The 15,164-nt window shown below is 44.4% G+C and overlaps 2 protein-coding genes across 2 annotated transcripts in view; both read right to left on the bottom strand.

The window, feature by feature from the left end:
* Window positions 1–4,095, bottom strand: part of ZBTB11 (zinc finger and BTB domain containing 11) — a 33,723-nt gene extending 29,628 nt beyond the window's left edge. Inside the window, exon 1 of the mRNA XM_058731541.1 lies at window positions 2,092–4,095. Coding sequence (XP_058587524.1) covers window positions 2,092–2,401 — 310 coding nt within the window. The 5' untranslated portion in view covers window positions 2,402–4,095. The remainder of the gene's footprint in view (window positions 1–2,091) is intronic.
* A 2,662-nt stretch (window positions 4,096–6,757) lies between these two features.
* Window positions 6,758–11,623, bottom strand: RPL24 (ribosomal protein L24). Its single transcript, XM_058731540.1, has 6 exons — window positions 11,510–11,623; window positions 11,310–11,385; window positions 10,680–10,790; window positions 8,497–8,633; window positions 8,030–8,093; window positions 6,758–6,882 (listed from the first exon to the last, which is right to left on the bottom strand). Exons 1-6 carry the CDS (start codon window positions 11,512–11,514, stop codon window positions 6,802–6,804), a joined length of 474 nt encoding a protein of 157 aa, XP_058587523.1. The 5' UTR covers window positions 11,515–11,623; the 3' UTR covers window positions 6,758–6,801.
* Window positions 11,624–15,164: the final 3,541 nt, after the last annotated feature.

Raw genomic sequence — 15,164 nt, 5'->3', positions numbered from 1 at the left:
TCTCCTTTTTAAAAATTTTTGTCTTTTAACACACTGCACACCAAAAAACTCAAACAACACCCCCCCCCCCCCAACCAAACTGCATTCAATATCATTCACAGATAGTAAGTTTAGGGAACGAAAATTCTTTTTTTTTTAATTTTTTTTTTTTAACGTTTATTTATTTTTGAGACAGAGACAGAGCATGAACAGGGGAGGGTCAGAGAGAGAGAGAGGGAGACACAGAATCCGAAACAGGCTCCAGGCTCCGAGCTGTCAGCACAGAGCCCGACGCGGGGCTTGAACTCACGAACTGCGAGATCATGACCTGAGCCGAAGTCGGACGCTTAACCGACTGAGCCACCCAGGCGCCCCAGGAACGAAAATTCTTAACACTAAACCGTTACAGCACCATATAATAGTGGTTAAGAGCATGAAATCACAAAGGTCAGCTGTGTGACCTCTGACCTATATAACCACCTGGTGCTTTTAGTTCTCATGGCTGAAACAGAGATAAATATTTCCACCTTACATGATTTTATCAAGATTGAAAGAAAAAAAATTAAGAACTCAGACTACGCCTGCATGTACAAGTCTGATCAATGATACTCTTAGCTATATTTTAATTTTTAACATGTCATAAAGTATTTTTTAATTATTTTTTTTAAAGTAATCTCTACACCCACAGTGGGACTGAAACTCACCACCCCAAGATCAAGAGTCACAAGATCTAACCACTGAGCCAGCCAGGCGCCCCACCATGTCATAAAGTATTAAACATAAGACATTTGCTCAGGAAAACAATTGTCTGACCAAATCAATTTTAACAAAAGGCAGCAATTACTCCGTATTCACCCTTCACACTTCTGTACCTTTAGAGGAATTTAATTCAAATATTGGTTTAAAATAAAAAATAAATTAAGAGAACGCATTTAAGCAAACAATAGAGCTGGATCGTTTTTTGAAAACACACAAGAACTCTTTAAGGAACAAAAGGAAGGACTACCCAATAGTTTGTCAATTAATAGGCTTGATGACAAAGTTCAGGAACTGAAAAGAACTTCAGAAATTAGTCCGTGGTCGAATTTCTTTAATCACGGATAAGCAACCCAGACTGTTAATTTCTCCTGAGCCATAAGGAGACTGAAGGGCAGAATCCTTCCTTACAAAACCTCTCCTAAGGGCCTGCAAACTTCCACTAATTCCAAGTGAACAGTTTGAATGTAAATCAAATTTGTGGAGGATGAGGGCGGTAAAGAAGCCAAAGACCCTTGCCCTCATTCCTTAACCTGGTTCCCAAGCAGGCAAGAAACTTAAGAGCAGTATTTCCTGTTACAACCACAGTAACCTTATCTTTCAGAAATGTACATAGTGCCTCAGTTTCCAAAGCGCTTTCTACAATATCAACGGGAAGAAAATGAAAACATTCAGAATGAAGGGCATCTGCTATTCACATTGAATTCTTGCCCTAAAATCGAGGTTGAAGACAGTTATTTCCATAGTCATTTCAGATCAGCTCTGCACGAGCTGTGTGATCGCATTATTGCTTATTTACGCCGCAGTAGCACAATTCGAAAAATACGGGCAAGCAGGTCCAGAGAACCTCAAACCCGCAGGCCCACATCCTAGCTCAAACGGCTGAAGCAAGCAGCCCAGGCTTGGAACAGACTGTCCCTTCCCCAGACTATCAGCAGGAACAAGATTTTAAAAGGCACAGACGTAGCTCCGCTCGATCGCCGCCCTGGAGCGTCCGGGAGGGCAGGAGCCACCGCCTCCAGCACCGCCGAAGGAGGCGGGCCTGCCCGCAGCCCGCACGACCGGGCCCCTCCCGGCGGCTGGCCCGGCCCCCGGGGAAGCCCCCTTCGCCCCACCCCGGGCCAGGGCCCGCCCCCAGCTTCCCCGGCCTCCTTCCTGTGGGAAGTGCGGCTCCTTTCGCGTCCCCCACCCTCTCGGCTCCGCCTGGCAGCCGCTCCGCCGCGAGCGCCGGCTGGGTGGGCGAGGGGCGTCTGGGACCCTCCAACTCGCTCGTGCGCAAGCAAGCCCGCCTCCGCCAGCGGGCCTTGCCTGGACAACAGGCCGCCGCCCGCCCCCTCGCCACGGGCGAGGTCCTACCTCGCCACCAGTAAGTCTTGGACAAGTCGTGCCAGGTCTGATGCCGGGTGTGGTGAGTGCCGCCCGGGCCCAGGTGCGCCGCCTCGATGAGCCCCCGGCGCCGCTCGGGCTGCAGCACCACCTCCAGCTCCGCGAAGGTCTTGCGGTGCCGCTGCCGCCGCTGGTAGTACAATGTCCCACCGCGCACCACATAGCAGGCGGCCGCTTTGCGGATTTTACGCTTGACATTGCCCTCCGTGCCCGGAGCATACGGCTCACGCTCGTTTGTCAGGTAGCGAAGAATGGCCCGGTAGCTTTCCTCGCTTGACATCTCTGACGGCGGCTCCCTAAGGGCGCCTGTCAGTGGTGGGGGAGGAAGACAGCGCACTAGCTCCGGACGGATGCAACAGCGGCGACGGCACTGTAGGGAGGAATGGCTGTATCTGTGGTGAGTGCTTTTCGACGGCGCCCGCAGCGCGAAGGCAGAACCGACGAGTTGGTAACCAGGGGGAACTGCACTTCTTCAGCGCGCGGGATCCGCTGGCGACTGACAAAATGGCTGCTGCACCACCGGAAGTGACGTGATCAAGGGCAGTGGGTGCGGGGACTGAGTCCTGATTGGAGAGCACAGGCTTTCTGGATTGATGAAGCCAGCCGGGTGACGTCAGGACTGCGGGCGGACATTTTGGAAGAGGGTAGGCCTTTCCTTTGAGACCGAAGACTGCTTTGAGCAGACATCTTAAGTCCTGGCAGTTTCCCTTTTCATTTTTTCCTTCTTTCCCTTGCTCTGAGCACGTGTGGGAGTTGGTGGGCTGTTGATTTCCCGTCGGATATACACCAAGGTGTGGAGGAGTCTGGTTTTTTTACCCCGATTACCTTCTGAGACCCCCGACAACGTAAAAGCATAAGATTTTGAGGATCTTAGTAAAATATAAGCTTATGGACACAAGACCAAAGATAGCCGCATTCACATGTAAATTTATTTTACAGGTAAACGTTTGAAATCTGAGTCCTTCAGTGATAAGAGTTATAATTTCCAGACTTAAAGTGTTGGTTCCAAATCAGCCATGGAACTGTCGGGATTTTCCTCGAACGACCGTCTAACATAGGGGCAGTTTTCTGTATTTGAAGGTAATGATGTTGGCAATGAGTAGATAGCACTCTTACAGCTTCATTTGTATGTATTTTTACATAAGCTGGGCGGGGGGAGTGGGGGATTCTCCATTTTACACCCAACGTTTACCGAATGCATAAAAGACCAAGGCGACCTGAAATGCATCTTCCAGCGTACAGTGCGGGTCCTATTTCATATCTTTAGCGGGTAGGCCGGAGCAATGGCCCATGCCACCCATCCGTTGGTTGAATCCGCAGCGCAATCAAGACTACAGGCCCAGAACATCCTACTCGACAACTGGGGTCTGGCATTGACAGTGCTTTGCTAGTTCCGGGTTAACCCTCCCCCTGTGCCCCCAGCCTGGAGTCTGCAGTCGCTGGGTCAGGCTCTCTGACCCTGCGGAGACATGTTAAGAGGTAAACAGGTGAATGCACTGGGCTCAAAAAATAGGATGGCACCCAATATCTGCGGTACTTGCGGTTGAGGTTGCGGGAATTGACAGGTGGCTTAGATACTTGAGGCAGCATCCTTGAATAAGATTCTGGCTGTAGGTACCTGAGCTCCCAGACGTATATAGGAAAGACATAACCACCAGACCAGGTATTTACTTAGGTTCACTCAACCCAGACTGAGACAGCTGGGGAAAGGAGGAGGAATTAGAAGGTAGAGATGCACCCTCGCCGCTCTTTGGAGTGGGCCACCCAAAGCAGATACCCAAATCAACCCTCCAAGAACTGTGCTGGGCCAGCACCATCACTCTTATACTGTGAAATCGACTTCCTTTAAAACTAAATTTAAGGGGCACCTGGGTGGCTCAGTTGGTTAAGCAGCGGGTTTCGGTTCATGTCATGTTTTCATGGTCTATTCATTAGTTCAAGCCCCACCTTGGGCTCTGTGCTGACACCTCAGAGCCTGGAGACTCTCTGTCCCTCCACCACTCATGCTCTGTCTCTCTCTCAAAAATAAACATGAAGATAGCTGCAGCTCTTTAAAAAACAAAAAGACTAACTTAAAATAGATTTAAAAAGTTGTGGAAGTGGAGAAAAACTTAAATTACCCAATTCAGTTTCTGCCAAAACAACCTGTGAAAAAGCATTTAGAAGCACACTGTACTTGAATTGCCTTTGGGCCAATGTGGAGAAAGGGTTTTACAGGTGGACTAATTGTCTTCCTGAGAAAAGCTAAACTTGCCACCCTTCTAGAACAGGTATTTACTATTTATTTCTAGTTCCTCCTGGGTTGCAGGCTACCCAGGAATCAAGGGCAATCATAATTGACAGTTTCACCTTAAGTCATGTAAGCCAGAAAAGCAGTGATTTAAAAGGACATTTTTTTCCTGTATCCCAAAATTAGGAATCTAGCTCTGAACTCAAGTTGGGTAGTTTCGTTGGTTAAGTTTCCTTGTTCACAGCTAAATAATGGTCTTATTTTCCTTGTTGTTTCAGAAAAAAAACATTACACAATAAAAAATGAAAAAAATTTCCAAGCAAAACCTTAGAGATTTCTAAGCAAGACCCAGTGGATTTGCACATTTCTTAAATTGATGTTAGAATTTAATTGATGTTAGTTTTCAAGTCCCCCAAAAGGGCTATTTTATTTATTCCTAACACCCAGAACAATGCTTGAATTTAACATGCACTAGACAGAATAATTCTGTCACTTTGGATAGCATGGAGGGGATGGGGGGAGGAATGCTGATGTCTGATTTTTACCTTCACCTAGTATTTCTATATGTAAAAGCATGTTTCTCAAATGAGGGTGCGACTTGTTGTAGCTTTCCAACTTGGCAGTGGCACATAACAGGATTTATTTTTTACTTTTTGAAAAAATTTTTTCAATATTTTTGAGAGAGACAAAGTACAAGTGGTGTAGGAACAGAGAGGGAGTCATAGATTCCAAAGCAGGCTCCAGGCTCTGAGCTGTCAGCACAGAGCCCCACGTGGGGCTCGAACTCACTAGAGTTCATGACCTGAGCTGAAGTAGACACTTAATTCACTGAGCCACCCAGGCGCCCCTGAGGATGAGCACGAGTGGGGGAGGGGCAGAGAGGGAGACAGAGAATCCAACGCAGACTTGGAGCTGTCATCGCAAAGTCTCACAAAGGGTGAGATAATGACCTGAGGGAAGTCTGACGCTGAACTGACTTGAGCCACCCAGATGCCAGAAGTACAAGCCTATTAACATAAATTACACTTCCTTGTCACATTTTACACACACATTATCTAGAGTATCAGCAGGCTACTGGTTTTTCTTGGAATTTTAACCATGGCTCTAATTCCCAGCTCAACAAACTACCTTGGGAATTTGCAAGCATATTCATGTGCTAACAAAGTTGTACTCTTCAAACTTATTTCTGGGAAAAGTGGCTTGAGTACAGTTGAAGTTTTAAGTTTCATTTTTTAATGTTCATTTTTGAGAGAATGTGAGTGCAAGCGGCGAAGGGCAGAGAGAGGAGACATATAATCATACCGTTTGCAGCAACGTGTATGGAACTGGAGGGTATTATGCTGGGTATTATGCTAAGTGTCAGTCGCAGAAAGATATGTTTTCACTCGTGGATCTTGAGAAACTTAAGTCCATGGGGGAAGGGAAGGGGGAAAAACAGAGAGGGAAGGAGGCAAACCATAAGAGACTCAAATATAGAGAACAAATGGAGGGTTGATGGGAGGTGGGGGAAAGTGGGTGATGGGCACTGAGGTGGGCACTTGTTGGGATGAGCACTGGATGTTGTATGTAAGCCAATTTGACAATAAACTAAATAATAATAATAAAGTAGACTTCAAGTCCCTCGTAGAGCCCAACACTAGACTTGAGCTCATGGCCTTGAGATCAAGATCTGAGATTGAGTTGCAGGTTTAAGTGAAGTTGCAGGCTTAAGGGACTGAGCTACCCAGGTGCCCCAAGTTTTAAGCACTTTCAATTCAGCTATCAACTGATGGTAACAGGTGAAGGGCAAACCCAATATAAAATAAACGTTTACCATGGAAGAGTAACTCAACAACAGAAATTCATTGAAAAGATTTACTTTTGGGGAACCTGGGTGGCTCAGTCAGGTAAGCTTACAACTCGATTTCGGCTCCAGTCATGATCTCATGATTCCTGAGGTTGAGCCCCTTGTCAGGCTATGTGCTGACACGCACAGACATGCACTAACACAAAGACTGCTTAGAATCCTCTCTGCCCCTCCCTCACTCACATGCCTGCACTCTCTGAAAATAAACATTTAAAAAACATTGTATTAAAAAAAAAAACCTAGTTCTCAAATTCTTAACTCTATAGTTCAGCTATTACTATGTAGGCACAACATGCCTGTTTTGTTATTAAAAAATTTTTTTGAGAGAGACGGCCGGGGGGGGGGGGGGGGGGGTGGTGGGGTGGGGGTGGTGACAGGGAGAGGGAGGAGAGGGAGAATCCAAAGCAAAATCCAGGCTCCAAGCCGTCAGGACAGAGCCTGACTCAGGGCTCCAACTCATGAACCATGGAGATCATGACCTCAGCGGAAGTCTGACACTTAACCAACTGAGCCACCCAGGAGCCCCCACCTGTTTTTATAGTAAAAAAAATCCACCACAATCTAGTTATAATCAGATATTTATTTAAAAATCTGATCTGCGAACTTAGCGTTTTCCACCAACTCGGGGTGCAGAAACCTTCACAGGCTTCACAATCTTTTGCTTAGGTGCTGCCTTCGTAGGAGCCTGAAAAAGATTAACATGTGACATTATTCCATACAAGTTTTTCAATCACTTATGTCCAGACTCTCTATGTATCCTAGATTGCTTTTCTTATTATTTAACTGCATTCCTATTACTCTTAAGAGCCAGCCTCCCCATGAAAAGTTAGAAGTCTACCTCTATAGGATATGTAAATGAAAAACAAAGATACTGTCACAGATTGGAGAAGTAAGGAGACACAACTAAATGCAGTATGGGATCCTGAACTGTGTCTTAAGAACAGAAAAAGGACATTACTAGTTCTCTAAAACCAATGGTTTTGAAAATTTTACTATGGTTATTGAAACTGATAACATTGAGAAAAGCTGGGCAAACTCTGCACTATTATTTAAAGCTTTTCAAAATAAACTTTAACAACAAAAGCCACCTTTATTTTCCCCTTCCCCAATTTCTGGTACCAACAGACTTCATTTGGCTCTGGCAGAGGGAACTCTGAATCAACCACCCAGGAAATCAGTTAGGAACATCATTTTGATTGGGTCCTTGCACTAAATTCCTTAAAAACTTGAACCTTTCAGGGCACCTGGGTGACTCAAGTCAGTTGGGTATCTCTTGGTTTTGGCTCAGTTTCATGCGTTTAAGCCCTGAGTTGGGCTCTGCAATGGCAGCACAGAGCCTGAGATTTTCCCTCTCTTTCAAAAGGAATAAACTTAAACAACGACAACAACAAAACACCTTGAAACTTTCATTAACCACAATTTGGATTAAAAAGTAAGTTTTCTTATTTGACTTTAGTATTATTTTTTAAAAATTTTATTTTTAAGTAATTTCTACGCCCCATGTGGGGCTTGAACTCAATCCCAAGATCCAGAGTCACATGCTCTAACGATTGAGCCAACCAGGGCCCCTCCTCCTGTTATTTTAACATTTATTTATTTTTGAGACAGAGAGAGAGCATGAACAGGGGAGGGTCAGAGAGAGAGGGAGACACAGAATCGGAAGCAGGCTCCAGGCTCTGAGCTGTCAGCACAGAGCCGGACGCGGGGCTCGAACCCACGGACCGTGAGATCATGACCTGAGCCGAAGTCGGCCGCTCAACCGACTGAGCCACCCAGGCGCCCCCCTCCTCCTGTTATTTTAAATAAGAAATTCAAGACAATCTCACAATTACCTTAGCAGCAGCCATTGCTGTCTTTTTAGATGCTTGCTTAGCCTTTTTTGCTTCCTTGGCAGCCCTGTGGGGTTAAAAATAACTTAAGGCAAAGTGCTTTGCTCCTTAAGAATGCAGATTAACAAGGAGCTAAAGTGTTTTGGGAAAGCAGATTATCACTTTCCTTCCCCACCTGCAATTATTCGTGGATAAATCCAAAGAGTTTGTCAATAAATATTAACCAAGTCAGCTTAACATAGATTAGAAATTGTACAGCAGCCTTATTTGCATATAGAATTTCAACAAATCATTAAGCATACACTATAAGCTTCTGTATTACTAAACCTCAATATTTAGGACTGACAATTTCAATATAGATTCAAGTATCAAAACACAAAACATCAGATTAGATCCCTATGCCTATAAATTCAGTCATAACCTACAATTCATCCCAATAGCTGAAATGCTCATAACAAAGGCTTCCTCACCTGATGGCTTGTTCTCGTTGAGCCTTCCTAACTTCAGGTTTCTGATTCCTCTTGGCCATTATATCAGCAAGAGATGCACCAGTGATGGCCCTCTGGAATTTGACTGCACGGCGGGTTCTTTTCTTTTGAATTTCTTCCTATGAAACAAAAAGATGGAAGCACACTTATAAATCTTGTTCATGGATATGTGGGAAACAATTAAGATTTGTATTTTAGCGTGCTAGGGCTGATACTACTAAATATCAGACTGAGTAGCTGATGAACAACAGAAATTTCCAACAGTTCTAGAGACTGAAGTCAGGATTCCAGCATGGTCACGTGAGGACCCTCTTCCTATTGTAGCTATATCACCACATGTTGAAGGGAGCCAGAGAGCGCTCTTGGGCATTTTTTATAAGAGCACTAGTGCCATTCCTGATGGCAGAGCCTCCCAAAGTTCTCACCTTTAGTATCATCACCTTGGCAGTTAGGTTTCAACATATGAATTTTAGGAGTATACATTCAGATCATAGTAATATTCAACAAAAAAATTCATGCAATCATTTGAAAATATATAAAAAATATCTATGTGTAAAATACTGCAATATGCAGGTAAGTTTTCCAATTATAGACTGATTAAATTATCTCTTGCAAATCCTGGCCATTTTTTACTATTTTAAAAAGACAAAGTCAAATTAATGAAGTTGGCTGGAGAGTACTTACCTCATAAGTGATTTTAATACGACTGTTTATGTTAAAGAATTTACTTCTAGAAAAAAAATTACCAAACCTCAACTCACCTATTTTGTTTTTGCTTAAAGTACTGTCACTGAAAAAAAAGTCAATTGGAAAATAATTTATGACAGGAAAGCTACCAAGTCTTAGGGAATGTCCAGGAATCGAAACTGTAAAACTCAAACTTTTGCTAATAAAAGATACATTAACATTACATTGACCGTTTTAAAGCATTTTTTAAGTATATAATTCATTGGCATTAAATATATTCACTATGTCCTGCAACCACCACCGCTATCCATCTAACTTTTTCATCTTTCCAAACCCCAAGCCCATTAAATAATAACCCCACATTCTTCCCTCCCCCTGCCCAGCCTCTGGTAACCTCTACTTTGTCTTTATGAATTTGCCATTACAGATACCTCATAAAGGTGTAATCATATAATATTTGTCCTTCTGTGTCTGGCTTCTTTTACTTTGCATAACTTCTTCAAGGTTTATCCATATTGGCTGTTTGCCAGCCTGTTAAGGCTGAATAATATTCCATTGTATTTATGTAACATTTTGTTGTCCATTCACCCACTGATAGGTCATTTGGGCTGTTTCCATCTTTTGGCTGCTGTGAATAATAGCGCTATGAACATTAGCGTAGAAGTCATCTGTGTTAAATTCCTGCTTACGATTCTCCTGGGTACGTTCCTAGAGGTGTAGATGCTGGACACAGTTCCATTTAACTTTTTAAGAAACTGCCAAGCCATTTCCACAGTGCTTGCACCATCCTAAATTCAGCAATGCACAAGGGTTCCAATTTCTCCACATCCTCAGCCACACTGGTAATCCCCGTGCCCCACCCCCTTGAAATCATGACTATCCTAATGGGTGTGTCAAGTCTACTTTCAAATTAAGTTAGAAGTTTTTCCTTCTAAATTCCCACAACACCTAGTGATGCCATTAATCTGGGAGGTGTCAGTAAATATTCCAAGTGTCCTGAATACTATCCTTACTGCCATGGCACTCAAACCTTCCTCAAAAAATTCCATCACTCCAAAAAAGCACTTCAAGAAGCCTTCAGTCATGAGAACAAAACAGTATGCTGTAAGACTCCACTGATATCTTTCAGAACTAATCCTACAGACATATTCACAACCAAGTTCCCCTAAGTAATTTCTACCCAGTGGAACCCTTTAAATACTTCCGTGGTGCCCTATAACCCAACTATGCATAACGTATCAGATTCTGGCAAGGCAACATTTCAAATTTCAACTCGGCATTACTGTGAGCCTAAGGTATATAAGGAGACACTGTTTTCATCAGTCACTTTCACTTCACTGTTTGATGCTTTACAGCTTAGGAGCGCTTTCACATACCGTCCCACTTACCGTAATTTTAGGGAGCAGCAACTGATGCTTAGAGAGTTTAAACTTAAGAGCCCCACCACACCCCCAACATCCAAAGTGCATTTTACTTACCGACTGTCCCTTTTTGTGCTTTCTTCTGTAGAGGACAGTCCAATTTATCTGCCGAGGATTCCTCTTGGAAAGGAATGCTGACTCGCATTTTGCATTAAGAAACTGGAAAACCTGTAGTAACAAGTTCAAAGTAGTTACCTACTTAACTAAACAAGGCAGAAAGCTGAGCTCAAAACTTTTTTTTCCCCCAAAAACTCTTAATATTCAAGTTCTGTCCCCTCATTTGGCCCGCCGAACCCAAAAGGCTTGTGTCACACAACTGGCACAGGTGGCACCACCGAGGCCTTCGAGTTCCGTCCCGTCTTGTACACAGAGCGGGGAAACTTAAGCTCATTCCGCAGGAAAGGTTGGGGTAATCAAATTCCAGGAGGCATCGGTGCCCGAAAAATAGCGATACTTTGATGGTCCATTTCCTGGGACTTAATTAAGTAACCCCAACTCTTAATTTCCGACCTGACTCACACTAAATCAAACCTCAAAAACGGTTCACCTAGAGGTTTCTGATGCTAACAACCACAGCACACAGGGTCCCGGAAACAAGCCTTCCAGGGACCAAGAATGATGTGGCAAATGAACACGCTCAGACTGAATTAGGAGCACAAGTTGCGTTTAGCAGACGCGGCCCTTCACCTTCCCGTCGGTCCTGGCGTAGCGCCTCCCATGTCCAGGGTAAATCTTGTACCCACTGAAACTGCACAGCTCGACCCTGTAACAAAAAGCAAAAGCCCATTAGAGAGGATGTCTACGGCGAGGAGAAGCCAAACCCAGAGTGCAGGAGAGGTGCTCTGCCCGACGATGGAAGCGGATTGGGACCTAGGACTTTCACTCACTTCATGGCTGCGGCCGCCGGTAAGACGGAAAGATGGTGAAGAGAAAGAGAGGATCATGGGAAGAAGCCTTATAAGGCAGTGGGGCAATCTCCTCCCCCAATTCCCTTCCCTGACCCCGGCGCTTGGTGATGACGTCTACCTCCCAGAGAGACTGATCTGGGTGTTCTCCGTCCCCTCCTTCCTCTGGAGGCTGAGCGGGTTCTGTGAGCCAGGAAGTAAACGTCACTTAGGCTGGCGGTTGGTTTCTGAATTTTCCTGTCTCTTCTACGGTCAGGTGTCCTAGAGTCATCGTCCTGCTGCACAGAATGTGAACTCTACATTTTATAGTTTTAGTGACTTGCAGATAATACTCCCAGGTAAAACTTAAAGTCACATTTTGCCTTCCGTGTTGGCCCATTATCTCGACCAACAAAATTAAAGTTTAATAATTTCACCATTTGCAAAATAGTAGTGACATCTGAACTGTCTCCCACACCTTGCTAATCAAATTGTATATGATGGCCCCTTGCATTGATTATAATTAGCATTCACTGAGTTCTCTTTCTGTGCCAGGAATTGTGCTAAAGCATTTACATATATTAGTTTATTCAGTTTACAAAATCCCTATTATAAGGGCTGAAGCCTTGCAAAATGACAACTGCCTGTCTTGGAAGAGCTAGGTTTCTATTTCTATTGCAGCCCAGGGGCCGCTGGCAGTTGCACAGAGAAGGACAAAGCCCTTGCCTGGAGGCTTGGAAAAGGGAGCTCTAGCCAAGCCCACTGGGAGGATCAGTGCCTCAATTGCTTGAGCCCTTCTGTGGCTAGAAACTAGCATATGATGGGGAGTGGCAAGAGACAATCCTCGAATTGAGTGTTGGAGTACTTGACTAGGAAACAAAAATGTAATGATTGGTCTATGCTACCTACACAAGCCGCTCACTCTAAAGGGATCGGTAACTAGGTAGTGGAAAAAATTTGCAAAGTCCAGTGAAGTGGCTGACTGATGTTAAGAAAGCTGTAGTGGGACGCCTGGGTGACTTAGGCGGTTAAGCATCCGACTTCGGCTCAGGTCATGATGTCACAGTTCGTGGGTTCGAGCCCTGTGCCCATCTCTGTGCTGACAGCTCAGAGCCTGGAGCCTGCTTCGGATTCTGGGTCTCCCTCTCGCTCTGCCCCTTCCCCGGTCATGCTCGGTCTCTCAAAAATAAAAATTTTTTAAAAATTAAAAAAAAAAAAAAGCTGTAGTTACTGGTGCCTAGGTGGCTTAGTCGGTTAAGGGTGGGACTTTGGCTCAGGTCATGATCCGCGGTTCCTGAGTTCGAGCCCCACCTTGAGCTCTGCACTTACAACTCAGAGTATGGAGCCTGTTTTGGATTCTGTGTCTCCCTCTCTCTGTTCCTCCCCTGCTTGTGCTCTCTCTCTCTCTCTCTCTCTCTCTCTCTCTCTCTCTCTCTCTCTCGTAAGTAAACAAACAAATAAGCAAAAAGAAAGCTGTAGTTTTGTTGAAACCAGTCTTAAGAATGAGTTAATAGCGCCTGGCTGGCTCAGTTGGTGGAGCATCCGGCTCTTGATCTCGGGATTGTGAGTTTGAACCCCACGTTGGCTATAGAGATTACTTAAAAATAAAATCTTAAAAAAGAGAAAAGAATGAGTAAATAGAAATCAGCATGGAATTGAAAAGCAAAGAGGAGGAATTTGACAGCCTGACCAACTCTGACCAGATTTTCAGAATACCTGATATGCTTGGAGTATATTATCTAAATAGATGATGGGCAGATGGATGCCTCAGGCTTCCGTGGCTTGATGAATTTAGTCAACTCTGATATTCATACATCTCTCTTTGTTTTAAATTGATGCTGATTAAACAAATGTTTGAGAAAGAAAGAAAAAGAAAAAGGAAGGAAGGAAGAAAACCACCTGAGTAGAATAGAAGATAGAGCCAAGATTTACCTGCAGGAATTTGGTCCACTGAACCCTGGAATTTATAGTCCCCTCTCAAGCATTTTAGGAAGATTTTATTTTACTGGTCTTCAAAATTATGTTTGGCTTGAGTAGTTCTGCGGAGGAAACGCAGGAAACTAGATCTTAGGGATTTTAGTTCTTTTACTCTTTCCTGGAGGTCATTCTTGAGCTGGCATTTCAGGGTTCTTTGTAACACATTGTGTGTATCACACCTTATATTATGCTCACATGCTCTTAGAATAAGAAAGTGTGGGGTACCTGGGTCATTCAGTCAGTTAAGCACGTGACTCTTGATTTTGGCTCAGGTATGATCTCAGGCTTGTGGGATTGAGCCTCATGTTGATCTCTGTGCTGGGTATGGAGCCTGCTTGGGATTCCCTCTCTCTGCCTCCTCCTGCTCATGCTCTCTCTTTCTCAAAATAAATAAACATTAAAAAAAAAACGATACAGCATTAAAAATTATGAAGCTTTCTTTAAAATTATGAAGCATTAGTGGGGTGCCTAGCTGGGTCAATTAGTGGAGTATTATTACACTCTTGATCTCTGAGTTGTGAGTTCTAGCCCCAAATCGGGTATAGAGATTACTTTTAAAAAATAAAATTATAAAGCATTATTAAAATTACAAATTATGAAGTATTCTATAAAATCTAAATCTATGGGGTGCCTGGGTGACCCAGTTGGTTAAGTGTCCGACTTCAGCTCAGGTCATGATCTCACAGCTCCTGAGTTCAAGCCCACATCAGGCTATGAGCTGAGAGCTCAGAGCCTGGAGCCTGCTTTGGATTCTGTGTCTCCCTGTCTCTCTGCGCCTCCCCTGCTCATGCTCTGTCTTTCTCTCCTCCAAAAATAAATAAACAAAAAAAAAATTTTTTTTTAAATCTAAATCTAATCAAGTCTTCATATCTATCAATTATATGAAATATGGAGGACAGGAACATGTGAAACAATTCCATAAGGATGCAACTGGCATCTACAGGATGACTTAAACTCTTCAACAATATGTAAATTGAAAGGAGAGAGATTAGAGCCTATCCAATTGACAAGACAAGCTGCATAAATAATTTTCATGGCCTGGTGTAAAATGAAAGTGTTGTCTCCTTTTTCAAATAGCAGGATAAAGGTATAAAATATTAAGCTCTTTCCTGTCTTCAGTAATCTGTCTCTTGACCTTTCATGGTGGTTTTTCATTTGCTGTCTAACCTCATGCTCCCTTAGGCAAGGACATTCGCTAGGGCCTTGCAGCCCCTCACAGGTGCCCAGGGACCTGCCCTGTGACTTGATGCGTGCATTGGAACAGGCAAGGCCAAGCCAGCTCTTGGGTTGCCCCTCCTGCTGGTCTCTGGACCAACACGTTGTGCCCCACAACAGGGAGGCGGGGGCGGTGTCCAGCTGGCCATCTCCTTCCACCCGGTACCCCCTGCCTAACCCACAGGGAATGGGCAATCCCCTGGGGTGTGTTATGTATCTGGGTCTTGGAAGGGGGTGGGCAGCAAGCCGCTTTTGGAATGCATGGCAGTGTGGCTACCTTTGGTGAGTGGCAGAATCAGCCACTCTCAGAACCCATCCCTAGAAAATGAGGAGGCTGCAGGAAGTGGACCTGCGGGTGAGCTGAGGCTCCAAGCCCCAGGCACATGCCCCATTGTCCCCATTGTACTTCACCTACAGAACAGAAATTCAAGGACAGATTTACAGCTATCCTAGACAGTTAATGCAG

This window comes from Neofelis nebulosa, chromosome 5 (genome assembly GCF_028018385.1).
Source record: "Neofelis nebulosa isolate mNeoNeb1 chromosome 5, mNeoNeb1.pri, whole genome shotgun sequence".
Classification (NCBI taxonomy): Eukaryota; Metazoa; Chordata; class Mammalia; order Carnivora; family Felidae; genus Neofelis; species Neofelis nebulosa.
The sequence above is the reverse complement of the archived record's forward strand: the minus strand, read 5'-3'. Positions and strand labels throughout refer to the sequence as shown.